Consider the following 20824-nt stretch of genomic DNA (forward strand, 5'->3'; position numbering starts at 1 on the left):
ACAACATCAGAGAGGTGACAGTTCACAGTACAGAGGGTTGAGTATTACAGCCCAGTGCAGGTGACAGATCAGCATACAGAAGTACACTATTACAGCACAGGACCATGGACACCTCCGAGTGGTACAATACAGTTCAACACCGCAGTCCAATTATGACACTGTTGTACAGCACACAGGTTTCAGTATTACAACAGGAGAGGGGACAGTTCACATCACGGGACAGAGGTTTGAGCAATACAACAGGATTGAGGTGACATCTCAGCACATTATTACAGCAGAGTGCAGTACACAGGCAGGAGTATGACTGGGGACAGTTTGGAACACAGGTCCAATTATTAGATTTCAACACATCAGTCTGGGTTTTACAACACAATATAGGCGATAGTTCAGATTACTACACACAGGGCTCAGTATTACAATCGATGACAGGGGACACCTTCAGGCAGAAATCCGAGTAGTAACACTGCAATACAGGACAGAGGCAGACTGTTACAACACTGTTCAAGTTCATTGTCATTACACTCACCTACAGGTATATAGGATAACGAAATGCTAGTTAGCTGGCTCTCAGACGATAAGTAGTACAAAAAACAATACAATTGTATAATAAAAGAAAGAGACAACAGGCAGTGTGCAACACAACATTAACACAATGAAATAAAAAGGATAGAAATGATGGGGAGTGAGCTTTTTGACATGTGAGGTAGAGGTAGATTTCAATGTGTGTGTGAGTTTGTGGTAAGAGAGAAGGCACTGTGAGGTTCAGATCAGAGGTGAGAGAGGCTGGGAGTTTAGTAGTTTGATAGTGCGGGGGTAAAAACCGTCTCCGAGTCTGGTACTCCAGGGCCGAATGCTCCAGTACTCTTGTTTTCCCAGAGTTCAAGTGACGGTTCAGTACACCAGTCTATATATTACAACACAGTACAGTACACAGGTCTGTGGGTTACAAAACGGTACAGATGAGCGTTCAGCACACGACACAGGGCTGAGTATTATAATAGTCCAGATCAGCACACAGATTTGAGTATTAAAACACGCCACAGGTGAAGGTGCAGCAGACTGGTCTAGTACTGAAGCTCAGCACAAGTGAGAGCAGCACACTGGTTTAACTCGTATTGTACAGTACAGGTGAGAAGCCAGCACACAGTGGATTTAATTGGTATGGATTAAAGCTCAGTACTGGAGACCGTTCAGGACACACGTCTGAGCACTGCACAAAAACAGTACAGGTTACAGTTCATCATGCAGGACTGAGTATTATAAAACACTGCAGGTGAGGGTTCTACAAACGATTGTGTCACTGAGTATTACAGCTCAGTACAAGCAAGAGTTCAGCACACTGGGTGAAGTAGTTTAGTACAGTCAGGGTGAGAGATGCCCACACCGATGAGAGTATTAAAGCACAGAAAAGACTAGAGTAAAGATCACCAGTCTGGGTATTACCAGTCATTACAGACGACAAAGAAGCAAACAGGCTTTTGTATTAAAGCCCACTGCAGAGGAGAGTTCAGAACACAGGTTTCAGTATTAAGGCACAGAAAAAAGCACTAGGTTATGTGTTTTAGTACAGTCCGGGTGAGAGGTGACCACAACGCTTTCAGGATTAAAGCACAGAAAGTTGAGAATCCAGCACACACACATCTGAGTATTACAATACACTGCAGGTGAAGGCTCAGCAAACTGATGTGTCACTGAGTACTAAAGGTCAGTACAAGCTAGAGTCCAGGTGAGAACTGACCACACAGGTGTGAGTATTAAACATAGTCAAGGTGAGAGTGAAGCACACAGGTGTGTCATTAGGTATTACAACTCAGTAAAAGGTAAGAGTGTAGCACACCGATTCAAGTATTAAAGAACACTGCAGGTGGAAGTTCAGCATACTGGTGTGTCACTGAGTATTGAAGCACAGTACAACTGAGAGTTCAGCACACTGGTTTAAGTTTTATAGTACAGTACTGGTGAAAATTCAACAGCTAGGTACCATTGTGTATGAAAGCTCAGTACTGGTGAGAGTCCAGAACACAGGTCTGAGTATTGTAAAACAGTACCAGTCAGACCTGTGAGTCCACTTATCTGAGGATTACAATACAGTACACAGGGCTGAGTATCACTATAGTACAGCTGAGAGCCCAGCACAGAGGTTTGAGAATTAAAACGGTCAAGGTGAGAGTTTAGTTTCTAGTTTGGAGTATTACCACACCGCACAGACAGCAGTTCAGCCCTTTGGAGTTTGTATTAGACCACAGTGGAGATGAGGGTTCAGCACACAGGTTCGAGTGTGAAAGCACAGTATAGGTGACAGTTTAGCACACACGTGTATCACTGAATATTAAAGCTCAGTTCAAGCACGAGTTCAGCAAACTGGTTTAAGTATTAAAGTCCAGTCCACGTGAAGGTTCAGTATACATTTGAGTATGAAAGCACAGCAAAGGTGAGAGTTCAGCACTCGTGTGTCAATGTGAGAATTAAAGTACGTACAAGTTCAGCACGCTGGTTTCAGTATTACAGCACAGTCCACAGGATAGCTCAGCACACAGGTCTGTCATTGAGAATTAAAGCTCAGGACAGGAGAGAGTTTAGTATACACGATTGAGTATCACCAGTATTATTTTGTATTAATACTCAGTGGAGATGAGAATATAATACACAGGTGAGGGTATTAAATTATAATATAGGAAAGAATTCAGCACACTGGTGTATCATTCAGTACCAAAGTTCAGCTCAGGTGAAAGATCAACTCACAGACGTGTCAGTGTATTAAGGTACAATACTCTCGAGAATGGAGTACACCATTGTCAACACTCAACTCCCTACAGTACAGCCACTGATAATGATCAGAACAGTCCATCTGAGCAAAGTACCTCACTCTGGGGTTCAAGATTGTGTCCCCCTCTGGAATCAAACCTGCAATCCACAGTCAAAAAGCCCTGTTTAATACTGCAGAAGTGTAGTGTTTTACAGAGCACAAGCAGCTGGACTGAGAGAAAGACACAGCTCAAGAGACAGGCAGAGAGATGTCACAGAGACCGACACAAGGAGGAAGAGAAAGACAGGAAAGAGCTTCTCACCTCCATCCCAACTCCCAGCCATACCCGTCTTCCCACTGGCCGCCTCTGGACAACCTGGAAAAAAAGAGGAGAGACCATCAACCCCCAGGCTATATTCCCATCCATACCCGTCTCTCCACCAGCAGCCTCTGGCCAGCCTGGAAAATTAGGGAAAACGGAGACAGGAGAGGGTTCAATCTTCATACATACCCGTCTTCCCACTGTCAGCCTCTGGCCAGCCAGGAAAATTAAGGAAAAAACAGTCCAATGTCAACCCCAACACCTAATCTATACCCATCTTCCCACTGGCAGCCTCTGGCCTCTGGAAAATTAGGGAAAAGAGAGACGGGGGTGAGCATCAACTTCTTCTTCTGGATATCCTGGAAAATTAGGAAAGAATAGAGGAGAGGGTTCAATCTTCATCCATACCCGTCTCCCCAGTGTCAGCCTCTGGACATCCTGGAAAATAAGAGAAAAGAGACAGGAGTGAGCATCCTACCTCCATACCGTTCTTCCCACTGTCAATTTTGAGCACATCCTGGAAAACTGGGGAAAAGATGACAGAGAAAGAATCCAACTTCTATCCCAACTCCCAACCATACCTGTCTCTCCACTGTCTGCCTCTGGACATCCTGGAAAATTAGGAGAAAGTGGGGCAGGAAAGAGTATCCCACCTCCATTCCAACTCCCAACCATACCCGTCTTCCCACTGTCTGCCTCTGGACAACCTGGAAAAATACAGTCCAATGTCAATCCCAACACCTCATCCATACTCATCTTCCCATTGGAAGCCTCTGGACTCTGGGGAAAATTAGGGAAAAGAAAGACAGGAGAGAGTATCCAACCTCCATTCCAACTCCTCATCCATACCTGTCTTCCCACTGTCTGCCTCAGGACAGCCCGTCGTCTTCCCACTGTCTGCCTCAGGACATTCTGGAAAACTACAGAAATGAACACAGGACAGAGCGTCAACCTCCATCCCAACACTTCATCCACACTGGTGTTCCCACTTACTTTTCTGGACACCCTGGAAAACTAGGGAAAAGAGGAGAGAGCACCCAACCCCCACTCCATCTTCACATCCATACCTGTCTCTCCACTGTCTTCCTCAGAACATCCTGGAAAATTAGGAAAGAATACAGGAACAGGTTCAATCTTCATACATACCCATCTTCCCACTGTCAATTTTGAGTACGTCCTGGAAAATTAGGGAAAAGATTACAGAGAAAGCATCCAACTTCTATCCCAACTGCCAGCCATACCTGTCTCTCCATTGTCTGCCTCTGGACATCCTGGAAAATTAGGATTAAGATGGACAGGAGAGAGTACCCCACCTCCATCTTCCCACTGTCTGCCTCTGGACATCCTGGAGAATTAAGGAAAATACAGCAGAAAGAGTCCAGCCTATACCTGATCTCCACCCATATGTGTTGTGAACCGACGTGCCCACTGACCTCAGACCTGGACAGCTCCCGGGCTCGGTAACCCACTCTGTAGAGTGTAGAGGAGAAGGGCAGCTCTCTGCAGACCACAGTGGCCCTGAAAGCAAGGAAACAGCGCCTGTGTGCTCTGGATGTGGACAGAAGGGACACTGAAAGTCCCCCAGTTTGTGTCCCGTCCCCCCAGTGAAAGGTACTCCGATACGTCCCACACCTGACACACCCAGGTGACACCAGCGATCCTCTAACTCCAGGGAGGGTCTCCTCCCAGTGACGACTGTGGGAAGATCCGACAGCACACAGCCGCTGGGAAGACCTGCGCTGCGGTCATGGAGATCAGGAGGAAGACCCCAAAGCAGACAGGACCGTCAGAACAGAGGGACACAGCTCGAGGCTCGCCAAGGGTAGTACTGAGGAGTCACCGTACCCATCCTGGTGGACACCTCACAAGATCCCAATACGAGCTCCCAGGAGCCAGGATGAGAGGAGTCCCAGCATAGTCCCGTGAGGGTTCGAGATGAGGTCGACTGGAATGACAATGGTGGAGAACACAGGAGACACACACGAGGTGCACTTCCCACAGAGCCCTGAACTGGAACAGCTTTCCAGAGGTTTATATCACCTGAGTCCAGCCATGTTCTCACCCTGAAGGGGGTCTGAAGAGTCTGCTTGGGGCCCAGGAGCTGTTCTTGATGTTGTCTAGGGCTCTCAGCTGTTTCTCTGGGGTCCAGTTCAGAATCCTCCCAGGCCAGGTCAGGAGACCAGGTCAGTGAACCCCAGACCAGAGCCCGATATCCACACCGAGCGAGCGTTACCCCCAGGTCTCGCGCCCAGCTGGGGGTCCGGCGCAGCGAGAGAGCAGTCCGAGGTGAACTCCCTCCCTGTGCTACGGGCGATCGAGACCCCGGAGACAGGACAAGGCGCAGAAAGAGGGGAGCGGAGCGACTGGGCCGGAGGAGACCAGCACCGTGCCTGTGGCCCAGGGGAGCGGAGCGACTGGGCCGGAGGAGACCAGCACCGTGCCTGTGGCCCAGGGGAGCGGAGCGACTGGGCCGGAGGAGACCAGCACCGCGCCCGTGCCCAGGGGAGCGGAGCGACTGGGCCGGAGGAGACCAGCACCGCGCCCGTGCCCAGGGGAGCGGAGCGACTGGGCCGGAGGAGACATACTGGGAGCAGGGGCTGTGGAGGCCGAGGAAGACTCCGTGGTGAAGGGCGACTGGCTTCATCACACAGAAAACGAACACAACAGCTCGTTTCAAGATGAACTGCAGTCCCAATTTCTCAACCCAGTTGTTAAATCTCTGTAACGAAAATTCATCGACAATCTTGCAAGATTTTTCAAATTCCAAATTAAGCACCGATTTGTGAATTTTCTGACAGTACTGAAGTGTCGCCACGTCGCTGGAAACTCCTGCTCTGGCCTCGGGCAAGAGCGAGAGTTCCCAGGCATCGCGACGTGGAGCTGCCCTTCCTGCTCACTAGTCGCAGTGATGAGCGAATGAGCACTGATTGTGCAGCAGATACTTCACCGCAGAAACGTGATCTACGTGCAGAGTTCACAAGGAGTATTTGTGGGCAAAACCCATCTTGAAACGGAGAGTCATCTTTCTATTGAACTAAAGCAGGCCTGCTTGTTCACAGTGTAATAGGGTCACTTCTCCTCTGCCTCGTCCTGAACTACAGAATACAGCGCCGCACGTACCTGGAAATTCGGTCTATTCTGCAACGTCAACGGGAGGTTTTTCCAAGTCAAAGTGCACATTTGACTCGTGTCGTGGTTTGAAACGCACTGATCAATGCTGATTCTCTCACCCTGAAATTAAAACAGCGCTGTAGCTCCCCTCTAACCCAGGTGTGTGTGTGAAGACAGGACGCACACTGGACCAGCCAGAACCTGGGCCAGACACGAACCACCGGACGCCATCACTGGCCTGGCCGCTCCAGGGGTACCAGTCAGAGCCGCAGGTCCTGTCCAGTGTGCCAGCTCACCGGCGGCACCGAGCAGCAGGGGGACAGGGGGGACAGAGAGAGGAGCAGGACAGGGACCCGTCTGCAAACACGCCACTCAGGGTCCTGAAGTCTTCCCCTGGAAGAAACACAAAGACCCGTCTGACCATGAACACACTGTCCAGCGGCCGCAGTACCACCTGACACTGGAACAGACCAGGGAACTGGTTCCACTCCCAGACCACTGGAGCCAGTACACACCCCGCCGGGAATCCGTCTCCTTCCCACCCGGAGACCGGCGGCCTGGTCGGACGCTTCAGTCGGACCCTGAAGAGCCGGCTTCGGAAGCACGTGTCCGAGACGGGGATCCGATCGGGACTCCTGGCTGGTGGGGTCGACGTTCACCCCTGGAGGGGTCCTTCAGGGATCCCCAGGCTTCCCCCCGTCTGCAGGAAGAGAGGCAGGAGAGGAGGAACAGCTGAGCGTCCCCCAGGGACATCTTGAAGACGAGGGACGAGGCGTGTCCGAGCAACGCACCTTCACTCCCGGATAGAGGGCCCTCCTCGCCCGCTGACAGCTTCCTCCTCCCTGCGGATTTCCTCTGCCAGCCCTGAACGGGGAAGAGAGGGACCACGCTTGGCGTGGGGAATTGTGGGAAGTGTGGTCGGAGCAGCAGCCCAGAGAGCCGCTTCCTGTGAGCCGCGTCTGGGAGGGAGGAGAACCTTCCGAGCTGTGTTCCCCAGGAGTGAGGTCCGAGGGGTCTCCTGCTCCCCGAATTCCCCGTCCCTGGATTTTACCCCTCATGGCCTCCTCGTAAAATCAGATCACTTTATCGATCCTATACAGGTTCCTGCATGAGGAACGTGTCTTTTCACAGACCCCAGCCTGCTCTCCATGAGACACAGACAGGGAGAGAAGCTGGGGGTCAGAGCGCAGGGTCAGCCATTTACACAGCGCCCCTGGAACAGCTGGGGTTAAGGGCCTTGCTCAGGGGTCCAACGGAGTAGGATTCGAACTGGGAACCTCCCAGCCACAGGCAAAGATCCTGAGCCAAAGAGCCGCCACACTGCCCCATCTCTGAACTGGGTTCATACCTCTGCTCTCCTCCCCACTGGGAGCTGCTGTGTGGGGAGAGGACTGGTGGGGGTGGAGGGGATCCCCATGACCTGGGAAGAGCTCTGAGTGGATGGTCCAGCAAGGCGCTATATAAAAGTTATATGCCGAAAGACCACCTTCCTAAGAACGTAGCCAAGGACAGACCAACGACCGGACCTGACCAGCGTCTCCTCTCCTGCTCCGTTCTGGGACCGGTCAGGAGGGAGGGCGGCGAGACCACAGCTTTACCGAGCCGACGGAGAAGGGGCCGGCCCGAAACCCGACTCGTCCAGACCAGGCAGCTGAAAGAAGAACGAGACACCCTGGTGAAACTGGACCGAACCGAGCCCCACCGGTGAGCCAGCGGGGCAGAACCCGGAGATCTGGACCCGACGAAGGCGAGACGGAGGTTCGAGACTCTGGGGGGACTTGACCTCTGACACCTGCAGGCGCCCCGGGTGGATGACATACTGGGGAGGTGAGGAACAGTCACACAGATCGGCCCACCAGACCTCCGGCAAGAACACCGACATGAACTGACCTTCTGAACACTCAGCTGCTCTCAAAACGCCCGGACGTCTGCTTGCAGTTAACGCTCTGCCTTCTGGACCCCAGGGGGCCGCGGAGACCTCCTCCCAGGGGCGCATGGTGATGATGTCATCATCTACCGCCCCCTCCTGGACCGAGCGCCTGCAACGACCGAGACGTCCCTCAAGGGGGGACCCACCGAGCAGGACCGGGCGGGAAGAGAGCGGTTCGGTCCACCTGGAGCACGGCGCCGGCCACTGGGCTGTCCAAGCACTGGGCCAACGAGATCCCAGCCTCGCTCCCAGACAAGTCCGCTCAGTCCTGGGACTGCTGGGTGGGTACCGCAGGATTATTCCTGGATTCGCAGACAGAGCCTCAGCCCTCCAGGGCCTGACTGGAGAGACAGCTGAGTAACAGCACACCGGACCGGAGAGCACAGGCAGGCGTTACCGACTGGAGAGAGGCCATTATGCTCAGAACCTGTGCTGCAGTGTTCAGGCTCCGTCTCCCTCACCCTCGGCTGGGAACAGCCCCCTCCTACCTGTCTTCCCACCATCAGCCTCTGGACACGCTGGAAAATTAAGGAAAACAGGAAATCTGCTGTATACCGGAGTCGCTCCTGACCCTTGACCCCTGACCCCGTGGTTTGTGGGTGTTGACATCAGAGAGCAGGAGACGCAGGTGTAGGCTGAGCAGCTGTTTCAGGAGTCTGAAGGCTCTGCCATCTCAGACAGAGCCCAACCTTCACCCGTCTCTCAAGACGAGCTCGCAGGAGAAACAGACCATAATGACAACTGTACAATAATATTACACCTGAGAATCACAGAGGAGCCAGTTAGTTAATGAATCAGAGACGTCTGAACTCTCTTCCGCTCCTGCTGGTGGTGTTGTGCATAATTAGCACCGATAATTAGATTCTAATGCTGGTGCTGCTAATCAATTAATTTGACTAATATAAATGGTAATAAAATGAACAATATTTCATCATGTACCGATATCAATACTGGTGGAGCATTATCAGTTCTCCTCTCTCACTAGTAGGGTTGTGTGTTCATGCCCTGAGTGTGACACAGGAGTGACAGGACTAACCTGACCTTGTGCTCGTGCTGGAGGTTGGTGTTGGACTTGGGTTCGAGAGTGTAGTGTCAACAGCACACTGAACAGGTCCTTGTGGGCGAGAGACAGCAGGAGGTCAGGACACAGCCCTGAGGGTCACCCCCTGACACCCCGACAGGAGGAGTCCAGCTCTCCACCTGGACCAGGGGCATCTGCAGCTCTTCGTCACCCTCACAGGCTTCAGTGGGCAGGGAGTGACCTGTCTGGCACCTTGTACCCTTCTGTGCTGATGGGGGTACCCTGTCCCATCTTGTACGACCAGTCACACACCCCCTTGTCCTGTGCAGGTCTGGGGGTGCCCTCTCCTGCCTGGTGCAGGGTCTGACCTGGCTCCTGGTGGGAATAAACAGGCCTGAAGGCAGCCTGTGCTCCACCGAGTCCCGACTGCTCCGGTCCAGAGCTGCTGTTCTGGAGACCCGTCCTGGAGAAACACAGGTGTGTTGTCCACAGGCTCTCTCTCCCCCTTCCTCACCTCATTCGGAGGTTCTGACACCCCTGGGCTCCCCTTCATTTCTGTTGCACCACTGGGCTCCTCCTCCTCCTTCTGACACCCCTGTGTCTCCAGGCGCTGGGCTCGTCCCAGAGTCGAGGTCCAGGAGGAGTTTCTTCCTGTTGGCTTCTCCCACATCTTCCAGACTCCTCAGGCCTGAGCCGGGCTGGGAGGAGGGAACCTTCCCTGAGATCCTGGAGCCCGACATCCAGACGAGACGACCGGAGAGATGGAGCCGATGGGGGAGGATGAGGGTGTCGGGGCTCCTGGTGTCCGACTGGGAGAGAGCTCCGATGTTGGGGCGTCTGTCCTTCCTCTTGACTTTTCCTCCTTCAGGATTCCAGTGGTACCCCCAGTCCTCCTGCTCTCGCCAGACTGGGACCAGCAGTGGAGTGAATATTCAGGAAAAACACTGGTTTAGTGTTGAACTATTAACAGTGAATATGCAAGTCAGTAATTATTGAGGTAAGAAACTTACTAGCTTGTGAATGTGCAGTACAGAGGTTATTTCTTAGTGAATCTGTCAAAGTGACTAACCACTACAGTGAGTTTCCAGTAAATATTCAAGAGACTGTAGTGACTGACCATTAAGGTGAATCTGTAATAAAACTATTCACAAAAAACACTGTCTGATAGAGAACATTTCTCCAAATAAACAGCACAACATTATTAATCAAGAAATAACAGATGACTGAATTGCAGTTCCTATCCAAGAAAAGGGCTCCATGTTGTTTCTCTGCCTGGTTTGTACAGAATATTGAGTCAGGTGCTCCAGCAGGAGTTTCTGACTTCCTCTGCTCTGTGAGCTCCACACTTCTGTCCTGGGAATCACACACAGAGCTGCAGCAGGGATGAGTGACAAGTACCTGCATGGGGACAACACTGAGCTCTTCCTCCCAGTGTCCCACTGCCCCACAGTCCCCGACAGCCCCCAGTGTCTCCCTGCCCCACAGCCCCTGACAGCCTCACACAGGTGGTTTAAACAGCTCACCTCACCTGTCCCTCCTCTCTAATCACACTCCTGCTTCTGGGCTCAGCAGTCTTTTCAGGAGCCCACCTACAACTGAGAAACAGGATTTATCTGTACAGTGAAAAACAGACAGCACTCCGAATACAACATATAGTGATGACTCTGAACACCCAGTACAGTGACTAATAATACCCAGCACAGTGATTATTACAGTGAACACCCAGTAGTTATTATTATACTGAACACCCAGTGCAGTGATTATTAACACTCAGTGCAGTGATGATTACAGTGAATACCAAGCACAGTGATTGCCTGTCATAGTGAACACCCACTACAGTTTTTATTATACTGAACACCTGGTACAGTGATTTTTACAGTATTTTACAGTAAATACCCAGTACAGCAACTGTCCATCAGTGAAAATGGAGTAGTGACTATAACATCAATTACCCAATAAAGCAATTATACTGAATACCCAGTATGGTGATTATTACAGTAAAAACCCAGTACAGCGATTGTCCCTCACAATGAAAACAGAGTTCAGTGATTATTACAGTGAACACACAGTATAGGGAGTGTCCCTCATTATGAAAACAGAGTTCAGTGATCATTATATTAAATAAACAGTGCAGTGATTATTAATACTCAGCGCAGTGATGTTTATGGTGAACACATAGTACAGTGATTATTAATACTCAGTGAAGTGATTATTAAAGTGAACACCCAGTAGTTATTATATTGAACGCCCAGTACAGTGATTATTAATACCCAGTGTAGTGATGATTATACTGAACACCCAGTACAGTGGTTATTACAGTAAAAACCGAGTACAGCGATTGTCCCTCACAATGAAAACAGAGTTCAGTGATTATCACAGTGAACACACATTACAGTGACTGTCCTTCGGCATGAAAACAGTGCAGTGACCATTATATTAAATACCCAGTGCAGTGACTATGATGTTTCATGAGTCTAGAGGCAGCAGTCTGACCAGGATCTTGAGGGAGAGACAGCAGGTCTGGACACCACCCTGAGGTCACCCTCCCACACCCCAACAAAAGGATGGAAATCCCCTCTCCACCTGGACCAGGGTCATCAGTAGCTCTTCGTCATCCTCCTCTTCCTCACAGGCTCCAGCAGGCAGAGAAGAGGAGGAGGAAGGCAGTCGGGACATCCTGCCCATCTCCCTGAGATGACTCCTGCTCTGCCCCCTCAGAGTGTGTCGATCCCAGACTGGTCCGATGATCCCTGCAGTATCGATGAAGACCAGCGTCACCTGTGAGGGAAACCCAGCGAAGGAGAGACTCACCTGCTCTGCACTCACCTGCCTGGCTGATGGGGGGGTCCCCAGTCCCCCTGTCCTCTAACTGCAGGTCTGGGGGCACCCTCTCCAGTCCTGGCTGCCTGGTCCCCTTTCCTATCATCAGGGGGAGCAGCCCCCACATTCCCAGTCCCTCCCCACCTGTCCTGGAGCTTCCCGGACAGAGTTTGCAATTGTGTAGGACTCTGTGTGTTTGTGTGTAGGTGGAGCAGGGTTGGCGTGGCGCCTGTCTGTCTCTCAGTGTGAGTGAGCATCGACTCCTGACCCAAGACTCACCTCCCACAGCGAATCCCGGAGTCCAGGCCAGGACTGGGAGCAGACCGGTCAGGGGTGAGTCCAGGAGATCCACTTCAGACCTCTGCCGGCTCTCTTCCTGAAGAGCTTCCTGAGAACCTGCTGGAAGGCCCCTCTGAGACACCCGTCCACAAACACGACCACATGAGCCCACAGACACAGTCCTCACCAGCCCACTGCCTGCAGGTGCACCCCCATCCATCACTAGAACCCCAACCTGCCCTGGTCACTCCACACTCGCCCTTTCACACCGACGTCTCGCACAATAACCGACATTCGTGCAAAACTCCACCAGGTGTACAGAAGACACTGGTTCTGACTGAAAATCGTTGATGTCTTGCTAGCAAACATACTCCACCATATTGGAAATGATGAGATTTTCCTATAAAGTAATAAGAAACAGCACATATCTGCAGTCTAGGTGTTAATTTATAAGAGAAGCCTGTAAAACAAACCAGCAGGACTCAGTTTTCAGGGAGAAGCTGTGGAGTGAAAATGACTCAAGACAGAAACAGAACTGAGAACAGTCCCTCTGTCTCAGCTACACTCTCTCATGTTAATGTGCATCAGAAGAACCTGTTTGTTGTTTTGAGAGAGGTTGTAATGTAGCGACCTCTGAATACATGTTTTTTCTTTAACAGTGAAGGGATTTACAAACACAACACAAGTAAAATAATCGACTGCTTTCATCTTCCGGTTGTTTTTATATAATGAACTATATACATTATGCCAGCACGGATAACACCAACACGGTCTTTGAAAGAAATAATGTCACAGCCCTGTTTTATTGATGACTTTAAGAGCAGCTGTGTGCATCTTCCGCTATTTAATGTTTTGTTGGTTTTGCCAGCAGTGAAACGATTTTGTAATAAACGAGTCAACAGTGCAACGCTGACAAAAGCACGTCAGACAGAAACTGCACAACGAATGAATATATATACACACACACCCGCTAAACCACAGCAACACCACAGACTATACATCACAAAACACGAGACAACCTCAACTTTCCAGAACTGTGCTTTGTAACCAATCAGCAAAAAGCAAATGATCCTTTTTATCCCCATTACAAATATTCACCTCGCGTTGAGAACAGTTTAAAAGACGACAAAGCACAGTGATAATTTATCGTCTTTCCAGCAAAACGCAATGGCAAAAGCAAATGTTTGTGAAGTTACATAACTTTTTCCCCTTACCTTGGAGAAAAACGCTTTTCATTGCAGTAAAAGTGAAGCACCTGGTCAAGTTCGGGCCTTTATTAATGATGACTTTAAGAGCAGCTGTGGGCATCTGTTGCTAATTAATGCTGCAAACAAGTAGTTTCTATTATAAGGGCATTGCGTGGTTTTTGTGGGTCGGTGTCGTTATATCCAGGTTTGAAAATGTCATTTTACAACAAAAATACTTCACTTGTAGGATTTAATTATCTTCGAACGGTAATATTAAAGCCCTAGTCTATCCAAGACATAAAAATTTAAACTGAACCAAAAAAATGGATGTTGTGCATAACACGACCCTAAAACATCAGAAAGTGCCCATCCCTTTGTCAAGAAGTACAGACACACACTGCACAGCACATAGTACACACATCCGACAACACGTGTGTATTTGCTGACAACGCTACACTTCTCCGTTTCCAAATAAATTAACTGTTTTTCAAAATATGGCAAGCGCAGGTGAGGTCCAATAACTTACTAAAGACGAACATAATGCTTGTTCTCACCGCAGTGCAACTATTGTATAATAAACGAGTCAACAGCGCAGCGTTTGCCAAAACACTTCAGATACAAACTGCCCAACGGAAAGTTAAATATTTTTACCCGCAAAAACCACAAAACGCCACACCAGGGACTACACATCACACAACACCAGACGAGCCCAACTCCTCAGAACTGTGCTCTGTAACCAGATACATCAACACACAGCAACACGAACATTTCTTTCCCATTAAAAACATTCACCTCTCGTTTAGAACAGTTTAAAAGACGACAAAGCACGTCGATAATCTATCTGCTTTCCGGTAAAAGGAAATGTTTGCTGAGCTGCATGAAAACGCCTTTGATTGCAGTACAGGTGAAGCACCTGTCCGCTTGAACACAAGTTGCAGCCAAGATGACGACTCACCCCTCCCACCGGTTCAAATAGCCCGGCTGTGGGAACAGCTCCTCTGATAGGTTGAGGTCTCTGTCATTCCCAGCGACTTCTGACCAATCAGAACCTTAAACCCGCCCCCCCATAGCGCGCATGCCTGGTTTATGTGTTTAAACCCTGTTCTCGTAAGAACTCGAGTAACTTGTGAGGAAACACAGAAAAGTAAAAAAAAAAGTGTCAAATCGCCCTTTTTCAAACTGTAAACATTCAAATCAGCCTCTGTAGGAGCAGCCGTAGTGAGAAACAACAAGAAAATAATACATACGTGCTTATTTTCTCCACCACACGGTATTCAAACCTGTATAAATACTGAATAATAGTCATAGTGGAAAAACAGTCAATCAATCAAGTTTATTTATCAAAGGCACAGCAAGACAGCGTGCCGCAGTGGTTGCTGGCAGCTAAATGTCTTTTCTGCGAGCTCCAAGTTACAAAAATAAGGAGACAGACTGTAATAACAGATAACAGTGCGGTAGAAATGGAACAAGAGAAGCTCCGACAGGGGTCAGTCTACACAGAGCTGCGATGTGTCCAGGGTGTGTGCAGTCCATGGTGTCCCAGTGGTGCAGTTGTGCCCAATACAGAGACAGCGGTGTGTCCGTGTAGCCAGGGCGGGGGATGAGCTGAAGGAGCCGCAGGCTGGCTGTTCACCAGTCTGACTGCCTGGAGGTAGAAGCTGTCCAGGAGTCAGTCAGACTTGGACCGGATGCTTCGATAAAGAACAACTGCTTGTGTGTTTCTGGTTATTATTTTTCTGTTTCTTCTTGTAAAGTTTGTCAATATGTACGTCTGTTTTTGAAATCCTGAAGCTCTTTTACGATCCTAAAGCATCTTTGCCTTAGAACATACTGAGTCGGAGAGAGACAGGAGCGCAGCAGAACAGAGACTGATGGAACCAGGCTGGGTAAAATCGCAGTTTCTTTATTAAGGCACAGGAAAGCAGAGAAAAACGGATCACATCAAGATCTGCACTTCTTGACTTATGTGTTGTGCTTAAACAGCGGTAGCTTTGCGGAGGCTCTGATCCATCCAGCAGGAGCTGTAGAGGCCAGCGGCGACCAGCAGGGGGCGGCGGTGAGCTGTAGAGGATTCCAAGGCAGGGAGGTGAGCGGGACCGGAGGCACTGGTCTCCGAAGTGCCTGTTCAGGGTGGTGGGAGAGAGGTAGAGGGAGGGAGGCAGAGAGAGAGACTGAAAACAGGAGAGAGATGGAGAGAACACCAATACAGGAATTAATCACTAAATAGTTTCAGTTCACTGCACAGAAATAAAAAAGAGAGCCCTTTAAAAGCATTTCAAGACTCTCACACGAAAGGAATCCGCTGCCTCCCCTGATGTACATCACTCATCAGTGCCTCAGTGAAGTTCAGGGTTTAAGTTTCGCTCAGGGAGATGGAATACAGAAATGAGCCATGTAGATACTATCTAGAAAAAGTGGAGTTTTATGCACAACGACTAAAACGGACATCAGACGCTCCGTTACAGAGCTTCCTGTCTTGAGGCTCTAGTGACTAGACGGCTGTGCACTGACCTGCAGTTCTGCACCTTCTGACTGGAGCGGACAGGGGGGTCTACTCGTTTTTCACTGCCAGTCTCTCCATTCCGCCCACACAGTTGTCCCCTGCTTGTTCTTCTTTCAGCTGTGTCTTGTATGAAGGTTCCTTTTTCTTCTCTCTCTTACTGCCGTCAGCTTCTTCCTTCTTGATCTTCGGGACCTGACACCTCCCTCTCAGGGACTCTAACGCTCTCTTCTTCCTGTACCCCTCCACCAGGACGGCGTCGGCAGTTTGCATGTAGACTGTGTTGAGCTCCTTGCGCTCGACCACGTCGATGGCCACGCTCTCCAGCCTGGCTGCGGCCAGGAAGCCGATGCTCAACACCTCCGTCGGCGAGTACAGCTGGAACGTGTGGGAGTTTACGAAAGGACGGGCGCTTCTGTATCCAGGAGAAGCACTGGGATTGCTTTCGACAGCAATCTGTCCCTTCTCCCCACCGCCATCAGGCGATTTGACAAAGCAAGGGACAAGTGCTTCATCACTGCTGCCCTGTGAGAAGTCCACATGGTCCTGCTGTCCCCGGAATGTAGCGTAGCCCCTGTCGTTGATCAGATAGTCCAGACGACATCCTCGGCACTGCAGAGGGAATCCCACATCAATCCCATACCTCCTCACAAACGTCTGAAACCTGGGTGTTTCATCCTCTGTGAAAAGATCAGCTGTTCGGAGCTTCTCTCTGCACCAGCCACGATGAGCATCTGTGCCAGTCATTCTGTGAGAGATGTTGCGTCCAGGAATGACTGGACTATGATTGACTCTGGGCTTATATTACCTGCACCCCCCCGAAAAAAAACAACAGCCCAGACTGGTCCATCTGTTCACCTATCGCAGTCTCTCTCTCTCTCTGCGTTTACAGACTGCAGGCATACCTACCTTGTGCTGTGTTGTGTGTGAGCACGCTTGTGTAACGGGTTGTCGTATGTGGTCACCATGCCAGCTCAGTGCGGTTCTCCGTGAGTCTCAGCATGTTTCCGATAAAACTCCACGTGACGAGTACGGAGCACACTTTGAGCACATCGCTGGCCGCCTGATCAAACGCAGAGAAAACTATTCTCAGAACAGAAACTATTCTGTGACCGAGCCCGGTTTCTAGAATGTGGTGGTTTTGACAGGAGGGGAAACGAAAGTAAACGACTTGTTTATTCTTCATATCCACAGTTTCAGTTTCGATTTCTTAGACACTACTCAGCTCTGGACCTGCGGAACACAGTACTGACCGACACTGACTGACCACAGAGGAGCTCAGCTCTGGACCTGCAGGACACAGTACTGACCGACACTGACTGACCACAGAGGAGCTGGGCTCTGGACCTGCAGGGACACGGTACTGACCCATACTGACTGACCACAGAGGAGCTCGGCTCTGGACCTGCAGGACACAGTACTGACCGACACTGAATGACCACAGAGGAGCTGGGCTCTAGACCTGCAGGACACAGTACTGACCGATACTGACTGACCACAGAGGAGCTCGGCTCTGGACCTGCAGGGACACGGTACTGACCGACACTGACTGACCACAGAGGAGCTGGGCTCTGGACCTGCGGGACAGTGTTCTGACCGACACTGACTGACCACAGAGGAGCTGGGCTCTGGACCTGCGATGGGTTGATGCGTGTAAAGTGTCTCTAGAATCGAAAGACGCCATACAAGATAGATTGATAAAATAACCCCCCACCGGGAGCTTGTGTTCGCACACGCCCTTCACTCAAACAGGAAGAGATGGGCGAGTCGCTGTCCTGACCGGAGGTGCTTCATGATCACAGCGGTAGATCCGGCAGCAGGAGATGTTCAGGAGATGCACATACTGTAAAGCTCCTGAAGACTCGGTAGAAACTGCAGTTTATCTGCACGACACCTGAAAGATCAACTCTGGACTTCCTGGGGGCAGTGCGTCTGAAACCGCACCTCAGGACATCTGACGCGCTCATACGCTGTTTGTACTCTGCGGGATATATTACAGATATGACATACAAGTGGGTACTGGTCTCAGGAGTCCACACCAGTCGGAAAGGAGTGTGGTCTTTCGGACTGGGAGCTAAACGTGGCTCGTTTCTTGTCAAAGAAGCACGGGTAGTGCGACATCTTCCTTTTCCCGACGAGGAAGACGTGTCTGCGCGGCTGAATGAGGACATGTGTCCCCTGTGGTCGTTTAACTGTCATTTTCTCTATTTAAATACAGACGTCGGGTGTCCTCCTCCCAAACGCTCTGTTTGACACAGGAGCTGTTTCTCGACACTTGCCCACGGACGTCTTGTTCGAGTTTCAGGGCGCACAGGGAAAACCTTTCACATTTTATCTTGTAAATCTAAACTCATCGACCGGGGTTTGATTACAGGAAGAGGGCAGGGTTGTTTTTTTGTCCGTACCCATAGGACAAGAACAATCGCAAGACACGGAGCCAAAGTCTGGTTGGGCTGAAATCCAAAACAATAACTGGAAAACAAAATACCGTGAAGTTAACTAACCTAATTTGCCTCATTGATAATGAAATTAAATAAAATTGAAATAAAACCGCTGGTTTTCACACCGCCTCGGCGTAAGGGCTCCTTACAAGAGTTTTTGATTCAGAAGTTTTTTGTTTTTTTTGGTTTTGGCTTTGTTTTTGTTTTTATCTGAACCACAAAAGGAAATTCAATACGAACACGAGTACACATATAACAAGCATATCGATCACATCGTCAGGGGGTGCATGTTTAAACAGAGTAAAGCGCTTTGAGATGCCACATTTCAAGGCGCTATATAAAATGAAGTTTATTGTTAAATAAAGATAAGCTTTCATGTCCTCACTGTACCTCTCGAAATCGTCTGTAAACACGCCTTTACATCTGTTTTAAAATGTTCAAACAGCGGACTCTTGTGTATATACTGTAACAGCGTGCCAGTATAATGATGAAGTCAAATACAGGGGCCAGTTTTGTATTGTTTCCAATGGGATTGAAGTTTCTATAAGTTTTTTTTAATATAACAATATAAAAATATAACATAAGAAGTAAAACAAAAAGTATTTGTATCACAATAAGTTTGCAATTCGGTCCAGGAAGATTTACAACAGGACATAACATAGCCGTGTGGTTTCAGAGCTACTGTACATTCACGAAAGGCACAGTTATCATCTACATTCATTTTAAATCGCTGCACAACGATGGTTCAGTTCAGCTCCTCTGTCTTTCTCACAAGCGCAACGAGGTGCTTTCTTGCACGCGTGCTCAGATGCAAAGACATTAAAGGAATCACCAAAAACACAAACACACAACAGCAGCAACAACAAACAAGCCAGTGCAGAGCAGTGTGAGGAGAGAAAAACCAGCGGTGTGAGTAGTACTGCAGGTGTAACAGTGTAGGTGAGTGTAGTCAGGGGCAGGGGTGGAGGTCAGTCATCCGCTGTCTCTGAATCTGGGGGTTCGGGTCTGTCTGCTCCTGTGACGCTCCCCAGCGGGACGGGGGGGGGGGGGGGGGGAGAAGAGAGAGACACCAGGCTGACTGGAATCCCTATCGATAGTCCCGGCCCTCCTGAGACAGCGAGCTGTAAAAATGTCCGCAAAAAAGGGTGCTGTACCCCAGGGACGGACTGGGCCGACCCGATCACCCCCATAACGCCTTCCGGTCCGACAGCGAGCTGCTGCCGAACCCCACTGGAATCCCACACGCGAGCGCACCTGTGAAATGTGGTCCGGACAGGTGGAGGCGGGCCAGATTTTAGAGTCTGCGGCTCGTACGACGGCGCACAGGTCTCCACTGAAAACACCACGACGAGTTCTGTCGTCGTCAGGCGCGCTAGATCATCATCATCCTCAACAGAAAGGCGATTCTCACTCAAGCAAGAGAACACCGGCAGTCCAGGGCCAGCTCTCTGCTGTGGGTCGACGGGACACCTGTTGGTTTCTCTCTTAGTTACTCGTGGGCTCAACAATGAACCGCAACGCCCCCCCATTCCGCTCTGGGGATAATGTTTTGGGGTGCCCCTTGAGAAAACGTGATCGTGCATTCCCTCACGATAGACTATAGGTTGTTTCTTCTGTGGGGGGGGGGGGGGTCTGTCTGGTGCTAACGGTGGTCTTCATCGGTTTTTAGCGTGAAAATATACCGAGATCGTGGGATTTCAAGGCTAGAATCTGTGCAGAATGGAGGGGGGGGGGGGGTATTTTCAGTTGTATTTCCGCGTCTGATTCTCTTTCCTGATACAACACACAAGGGAAATCTAGATCAGTTATCACAGACCCTGCAGGCTATATAGGAAAACAAGTCGTCCCCCACACCCAAATGAGGCAGGATGTTTGCATTTCAGCTTCCCTGGGCTCGTGTTCTGTCAGGTATTTAAACGACAGTGCTGTCATTGTGCAGCTCATCTGCCGGATCGAAGATCGATTTACTGAAGTTGGATTTTTCTTATTAAAAAAAAAATCTTTTCCCTCTAAGAGTAAGGTTACCTCTAACTGCGGAGAACCCGTGTCCCCGCGGGACATGATTGAACCGGGACGTGCCGCAGGTGAGCGACGTTTTGTTTTTAAGACTTCAGATGTGATTTTGGTTTGGTCGTTTAATAGAAAGACTTCTCACTATGGAAGCCCGTTTCCGCCAGGGAGTAAAAAAAAAAACGCGCTATGGTATCTCAGAATTGCGACTTAGTATCTCAGAATTGTGACTTAGCAACTCAGAATTTCGACTTAGTAAGTCAGAATTCCGACTTAGTAACTCAGAATTACGACTTGATATCTCACATTTGCGACTTCGAAATAGCCATATATTTCATTGTCTGTCCTTTTGTTATTGTAACGGATTCGGGTTCTAGGGCTTGTGCCCTCGCCGCTCCCGCCCTAGTTCGTGCCTCGCTGCACTGGCTCGAACCTGAGTCTTGCCAGGTGTGTGTGT

General features: G+C 49.9%; 2 protein-coding genes across 2 annotated transcripts in view; one reads left to right on the forward strand and one right to left on the reverse strand.

Annotated features, from left to right (window-relative positions):
- Nucleotides 1-15316: 15316 nt before the first annotated feature.
- LOC148813512 (uncharacterized) lies at nucleotides 15317-16936 on the reverse strand. The gene is made up of 2 exons (XM_088908086.1): nucleotides 15928-16936; nucleotides 15317-15587 (listed from the first exon to the last, which is right to left on the reverse strand). The coding sequence occupies exon 1, from the start codon at nucleotides 16661-16663 to the stop codon at nucleotides 15968-15970; it is 696 nt and encodes a 231-aa protein (XP_088764212.1). The 5' UTR covers nucleotides 16664-16936; the 3' UTR covers nucleotides 15317-15587; nucleotides 15928-15967.
- A 3253-nt stretch (nucleotides 16937-20189) lies between these two features.
- Nucleotides 20190-20824, forward strand: part of LOC148813513 (uncharacterized) — a 17488-nt gene continuing 16853 nt past the window's right edge. Inside the window, exon 1 of the mRNA XM_088908106.1 lies at nucleotides 20190-20441. Within this exon, the coding sequence (XP_088764232.1) occupies nucleotides 20216-20441 (226 nt within the window). The 5' untranslated portion in view covers nucleotides 20190-20215. The remainder of the gene's footprint in view (nucleotides 20442-20824) is intronic.

This window comes from Atractosteus spatula, assembly GCF_055471065.1.
Source record: "Atractosteus spatula isolate fAtrSpa1 chromosome 10 unlocalized genomic scaffold, fAtrSpa1.hap1 SUPER_10_unloc_1, whole genome shotgun sequence".
Classification (NCBI taxonomy): domain Eukaryota; kingdom Metazoa; phylum Chordata; class Actinopteri; order Semionotiformes; family Lepisosteidae; genus Atractosteus; species Atractosteus spatula.

Excerpts from the sequence above, each read along its gene's own strand:
- LOC148813512 (XM_088908086.1), bottom strand. The coding sequence starts at position 16,663 with ATGACTGGCACAGATGCTCATCGTGGCTGGTGCAGAGAGAAGCTCCGA.